Here is a 6,973-nt window from a genome sequence, read left to right as displayed (position 1 = left end):
CCTCGGCAAGCAGGGGGCCTTCCCGGCCCTGCTTCAGGGACAAGGAACGGCGTGGAGGGGAAGGCCGCCAGCGGCCGCGTGGCGCTCCCCGAGGCACCCGTGGGTGCCCGCCGTACCGGGCCTTCCCGTAGCCCACTCCCAAGTACCCGGCGTGGGCGCCGGGCTCCGTGCTTGCCCGCAGGCAAGGGGAGTGCTGTCTGCCCCAGTGCTGCTTGCCCGCCCCAAGGGTTTGATAAACCAACAGGTTGATGCGAGGAGCCCGACGTCTCTGTGATTAAAATTAAGCTTAAATAATTTCCTTATGACTCGGGCAAGGTCTGCAATGGTTTTGTGATTGTGACCAGTGGCACTTTGACGCTGGGCCAGGTACATTTCTGCAGCAGCAGGCCTTTTTGTCCTGTGCTGGTTGCTCATCTCAACACAAAAACAAAGTATGTTGCCTTGGGAGGCACAGGTGGACGTCCCTAATAAAACCGCTGCTCAGCATGGTGATATCTCGGGCCAATGGCAACAAGACACTTGGTGCTATTCACACTGCAGCTCTTCTTGAAAAGCAAATAGGCCTCAGTGAAAGTGTGAGGAATCAGACCAATTTTATCTGTTCCCAGTTGGCAAAATATTGTAGACGGTAGTCCTAATGAAACCTTTATTAGTGGTGACACTGGAATTTGCAATGCTACAATAGTGAGCAACTCTTGAAAAAAATAATTTCTAGTATGTTCTCTGATGTGAAAGTGGCTGTGGAAACGGAACATTTCATTATATCTCATGCTGTTTCCCATCTCCAAGTGTTTTCACATCACCAGCGCAAGGGACTAGAACTGGTAGCACCTTTCTTTGCTTAGTGTTTGGCGTGTTCCTCTTCTATGTAGCTATAAGTGTTTCCTAGTTTTCCCATTTGGTAAGTCACGGTTTGGTGGCTGTTTCCAATACAGACTAAAGAATGAAACTAGTAAGGAAGTATGTAGTAAACCTCACGTAGCAACTTAATCCTTTTTGTAAAGTAACATCGTTCATTAAATACGGACAGGGCCCCGAATGTATTTGCATAGTTGGATGATGACAGTTCAGCAGTCCCATTAAAGATCATACTGGAAGAAATAAGAGAACTCTGCCTGCCAGAAGTCTAGGTTTTCAACCTTATAGGGCTCAAAGCTTGTTAACCTAAAATCCCAGATTTCCGTGGAGCGGTGACCCCTAGCTACATCAGTTGTCTTGTGTCCTGTTACTAGACGCGGCATACCCGCAACTCCTTAAAATTGTGCCAGCCTTGTGAGCTCACGTTGCGTCCAACCAAAAAACCACTTCTGATTAGGAGAGATTGGTTATTGTGTTAAATAACCTTACACCAAGTTAGAGCGGTTTTCATTGTTATTGAGGAGCTTGATGACAAGCTTCTCTTCCTTCCAGATTAGGTCTTCCTCTATGAAGATCTTTAATACTGCATCAGTTGAGTGTTGAGACACATGAGCCACTGTACATATGTCTTTGATGAAGCAACCTTGAAACATTATTAGGTATCTAGGACATTAAGTACTTTCTATAAGCAAGAAGTATATTCTGAAAATACTTCTTGTTTTTCCTTGTCTGCAGCACATACAAAATTTTATGCATAGCATTTCACATGAGAACTTTTTCTGAGCAGGAGGATTTTGGTTAAAGATTGTTGCTAGTATTTTTTTTAGAGAAAAAAAAATTACAGTATTATTTCAAAGCTTAATAACTACTTGTTAATGAAAGCATGCTATGGGAATTTTAATATGACATTAGGATCTAGTAGAGTTCTGTATGCATTTCTAAGAGTTTTTCCTGTCCAAGATTTTTCTTCTCTCCTTGTGAGAGAGGAGACGTATTTTTTCACAATCTTATCCATAGACAAAATCATCATTTTATAGCAGCTCACTGCACAGGGGAGGTGGAGGCTATGTGAATTCTAATAGAAATGAGTTTCATGAGTAGCACGATGACTATTTTTGTTATTCAGTGTAAGCCAAGTAAGCTTTGGACAAATGCCTGTTTTCTAGGAGGATTAAGGAGATTTTGATACTCATCACTAACTTCGCCAAATAAAACACATGTTCATCTAACCTGGATGTGGCTTTGGACTTCCATGCTTAGATATAAGTTGGATCTGTTCCCTGGAATCTCATTCTTAAGCAGATAATACAGAAGTAAATGTGCAGTGTAACAGAAGTATTTTGAATACTGGGATGTATAAATGGATTTGCTCAATGATGAATTTGCTTTAAGTATATTTAATGGAATAAAAACATCTTTGCATAGAAATTGACTTTTAATGAAGTTCTTTCTCTTTCATTTAAGGCTAACTACTTTTCTAAATTTTCAAAAGCTCCAGTGATATGCAAATTAGTTGGAAGAAAAGTTCTTGATGGAGTTGGTCAGCCAACATTAGAAGTGGAAATATACTGTACAGTTAAAAACTATGAGAAGGTATGAGCTGCTTCTTCCTGTTTTATTTCTTTTAGTAAGACAATATCAGGGAGAGGTACTATTCTACTCACATTGTAAGGAACATTTTGTTTTCCATCTTTAATGAAAGGATATGAATTCCTGTGACTCAACAGTCGAGTAAATAGTGTTGTAACTTAGAAAAAAAGCTATCATGAAAAGTCAGATGGTGGCAGCAACTATAAAAACTTTATTTTCCATGAATTAGACAATACTTGTCTTTATTTTACGAGTGGGATGTGACAGTGCATCTTTGTATATTAAATTTTTGCCTGTCTTCATGATCATGTAGTTTTTCCTTACACTCCATATCTAGCCCTGTAAATTCATTTTCCTTTTACATTCTTCTTTTTTTTATTTTCAGATCCTTATATTTCTATTTGTATGACAGTGTTTCAGAAAAATATAGTACGGGTGAAAAACACAGTATAGGTGAAAGCGCTTTTTTACACTGAGCTAATAAGCTGATGTGTATGATAGTTAAGTCAAACGTATCCATCTAGCACCTGCAATGCAAAATTGATGGTGCATTGCCATCTCTCCTCAAACCTGAAATATTCAAGATACTGTCTTTGCAACTCTAGCTATTGTTGAGTAATTATTTATACTTTCCCTCAGTTAAACTATGGTTCACTTCATTCTTGAATTAAATATAATTTCATAGATATTCACAGCATGTAAAGTTAATACTGTTAATGCAGGCAACTGTGATATTTGTAAATTATGTCTTCATTAAGTGAATTTTCTTAAGAATCGTTTATCCTTCAGCAGTACAGAAAGATATGTTTAAATTATCTAAGTAAGAGAAAATGTAACTGATGGCATTAAGCATGAATGCTGATGAATCATGGTACAACAGGCTACCAACAGCTGCAATAAAAGATGTCATAATGACCGTATGGTCTTTAAAATAACTCCATTCTATTCTGATAACAAAATATATGTATAAAGCAGATCTGTCAGGAGGTTTTTGCCTAAGTAGTTGTAATTAGATCAAGAAACTTGAATAACATTTGTGATTACCAAAGTATAAGAGACTAGGAAGAAGGTGCTGGATGAAAAAAGATAAGTGAAGCAAACAGTAGATTTGGAGATAGGTACTTGCAGAGTTGGTAAGGACATACACTTCTTAGTCTCTCAAATGACATTTCCAAGTTAGAAATTAAATAGTGTTTTAAGCCTTTTTACATTTTTTTTCAGAGGATTTGTTCCACTGTAATGTCTTCTCATTCTCAAATACCTGAAAATGCTTTACCTGAAAAAACTGAAGCTGATGAGAAAGAAAGAAGTGACTCTGTTAACACTGCTGTGGAATGGGTGAATGAATCACTGAACATGATGTTAAGAGACTTGAAGCCTACTGACCAGTGTACAGTTGATAAGATGCTTGGGTAGGTCTTTCATATTATGCAAATTATTACATTTGAAATATACACTGTTAATTCGTATTGTAAATGAAAAAACATACAGAATATTCAATGTTTTCTAGTTTTTTTTTATCTTTTTAGGATGTGATGTCTATCTCAGATACATTGCACTATATTATTTCCTGCTTTTTTCATAATTATGATATGAAAATCATGCTGTTTTTTACAAGGTTTCATACGTGGGATACAAAAATAAGGGTCTCTATGAAAAAAATGCCTGAACACGTTCATGAGTCAAAGGCTCCATTTAAGAAACTCCTTCAGTGCCAGTTTAATTCAGTGGGGATGTTTTTTCAGACTGCAACTCCACTTCTGTTCATTGCACTGCAGAACAAAAGTAGTACGAAAGGCCTGTGAGTGTGTCTTCTGCATTGAGCTAAACCACAGAAAACATATATACACATTCAGTTTTCAGGTTCTGGTGGTGTCTTCTTTCTGAGCAAGCTACTCAAAAAGGCTTCTTACTTAGCGCAATTAGTTTCTTTGGAAACATAGTTTCTTTAGTAAACATCCATGTTTATTTTTTCATACAAATATTTCTTCTTGGGAGCATCCCAAAGGAAAAAAGAATGGCCATATTTCTCCATTCAAAGAAATATGTCTGGTTTTTCTAAGAAAAAAAAAGTAAGGTAAAAGCATCACATGTATCTGAATGTATTTTTACAGTAACATTAGAGGAGCTACGTGGCAACATTATAGCTTTCTTCACCCTGGAAGCAGTAATATGGCCTGTCATCCTCTTCTGTAGTTGGAAGTGTTTCTTTCAGCTACATCACTGAGGGAATGACAATTTGCTGTAGGCATAGCGTTGGGCTGCCACACCTAACACAGAGTGTAGCGAACAGACCTAATTGCCTTCCACGTGGATTAGCTTTGGGGAAACCTTGATGAGGGGAATAAGGACTCAGCTGGAAAGAAATTCTTCCAACTGAAGTGAATCTAAATAAGATTTTAATGCTTGATTTACATGACTTTATCTATCTTACATACTCAGTTTGCCTGAATTGGGTGACTGTGACCCATGTATGCAGTTTCCACTTCATGCATGTAATTGAAATTCAGCCACTTCTGAGCTTGCAGCCACTTAGATAACCAGTGTGCAACTAACCTTGGATTAGCAACCTAGGCCAAGTGGTTGTATGTCATGAAGTTATGACAGGATCTGTTACTACCCATGCAAAGCAAATACATCCTTCATGCTAAGATTGTTTGCACAGAGCTGACTTTCAAACCAGTGTGATTTGAAAAGCGTGTGTTAAGGTTTATAATACTTGCTTGTGGTTCTTTTTGTTTAATCAACACTGCAGATGACTACCAAAAAATAATGTAATTTATTGACTTCTCCAGCTTCACACAATGAATCTATGGCAGAAGCTCAAATAGATGTCCTTAATCCATCTCTTAGCATGTTCTTCAGCCTGTATCCTGTGTCTACTTGTCACGTGTCTAACAGTATTTTGAGCCACTAATCTTTATGCCTTTTCCCTCAGTGAATACTTTACAAAAAAGGTAGAAGAAAAAAAAGGAATTCAAAAGCAAGAAGAAGAAGAAGCAGAAGCCACTCTTGCCCTTACGTCATGCAATCCATCAGCAACAGCACTACCTGGGAAAAAAAAAGCAGCAAACCCAGGTTTTAGTTTATTTGATTTTAGTATTTTCTGCAATACAGATATTGATAAAGGTGCTAAAATACTTTCTGAAGTATTCCATGGACAAATGACAGTGTGTCTCTAAACCAAACCCAGTCTCAGTTTAAAGGGTTTGGCTACTCTGTCCTAAATCGTCTTTCCAATCACAGCAGTTTCTACTGCAGAAATGAGAGAGGGGAAAATACAGAGTTTTCTCATCATTCACATGCATTGGTTGAACAGAGTTTCTGCCTTTGTTTTACAGTTGGCTTAGACAGGAGGTTATTACTCTTCAGAGTGAGGAATAAGAATGGAGGAGGATGCAAATGAAGAATCAAAGTGAAAATTATAAGGAAAGAAAAGGGAATCACAGAACTGAACAGGAAAATGGAAACAGAATTAAGATAGAAGTTGAAAAGAGTGGAAAGAGGGAGGAAGGGAAGTTTCTTGCTTTCTTCTTTTCACTGAGAAAAGGAGGAAATAAGGTGAAAAGCAAAAGAGAAAGAAGGAAGGGGATGAGATGGGAATGATGGGCAGTATAGAGTGAAAAGAAGTAAGCAAACAATGCTACCAAAGGAAAAAATAGTGTGAGAGTAGAGAAATAGGGCAAGTATACATGGTCAAAAAAAAAAAAAAAACAAAGGAAAAAAGTGCCATGTTACCCCCATATATGCATTACCCTCAGAAAAAAAAGGTTTGTTATCATTTATTGGAAGGGCAGAAAATTTTGGCAAATTATTATTTCCTTATCAGTTTACCATCACATACTATCAGTAAAACCTTCCAATTAATATGTTAGATATGTGCACAGTAAATTCACCTTTGACCTGAAATGTAACATCTGCAGTTGTCAGGTCCATCCAGATATGGTCATGTTGTATATTATACTTTTAGTCAAGCTTCTGCTGATACATATATTACTTGTTTTCCCTAATTGTGTTTTCTTTATATTTGATTGTGACATTGACTGTAATATTGTTGTTAGAATCAATACCTGACTATTAGGAGCCAATGACTATAAAGCTATTGGGAACCGAAGTAGTTGGTCAGATTTACAAAAAAGTCCCCAATGGATATGATTCTTGGGAATCAGACCGCTTATTTCAGTTTCACATAGGTGCTTACTCTACATGTTCATGTAAGCACTGTAGGCAATAAATATGATAGTGGGAACTGATGGGTTTCAATCATGTAGACAAAAGTTACTCTACTGTATCTGAAAGGGTAATAAGTTTTCGTGGTTTAACTTCAGTTGGCAACTGAGCACCACGCAGCCGCTCGCTCACTTCCCCCCACTCAGTGGGATGGGGGAGAGAATTAGAAGAGCACAAGTGAGAAAAACTTGTGGGTTGAGATAAAAACAGTTTAATAATTGAAATAAAATGATAATAATAATATGATGATAATAATAATAATACACAAAGCAAGTGATGCACAGTACAATTGCTC

At 37.5% G+C, this 6,973-nt stretch overlaps 1 protein-coding gene across 1 annotated transcript in view; it reads left to right on the top strand.

Annotated features, from left to right (window-relative positions):
• Window positions 1-485: 485 nt before the first annotated feature.
• The window catches only part of ENO4 (enolase family member 4), a 26,301-nt gene continuing 19,813 nt past the window's right edge, over window positions 486-6,973 (top strand). Inside the window, exons 1-4 of the mRNA XM_009326040.1 lie at window positions 486-575; window positions 2,323-2,451; window positions 3,670-3,860; window positions 5,387-5,526. Of these exons, the coding sequence (XP_009324315.1) occupies window positions 486-575; window positions 2,323-2,451; window positions 3,670-3,860; window positions 5,387-5,526 (550 nt within the window). The remainder of the gene's footprint in view (window positions 576-2,322; window positions 2,452-3,669; window positions 3,861-5,386; window positions 5,527-6,973) is intronic.

Source organism: Pygoscelis adeliae, unplaced genomic scaffold, assembly GCF_000699105.1.
Source record: "Pygoscelis adeliae isolate BGI_AS28 unplaced genomic scaffold, ASM69910v1 Scaffold4, whole genome shotgun sequence".
In the NCBI taxonomy this organism is placed as follows: Eukaryota; Metazoa; Chordata; class Aves; order Sphenisciformes; family Spheniscidae; genus Pygoscelis; species Pygoscelis adeliae.
Note: the sequence above shows the minus strand (reverse complement) of the source record. Positions and strands in the feature narration are given on the sequence as shown.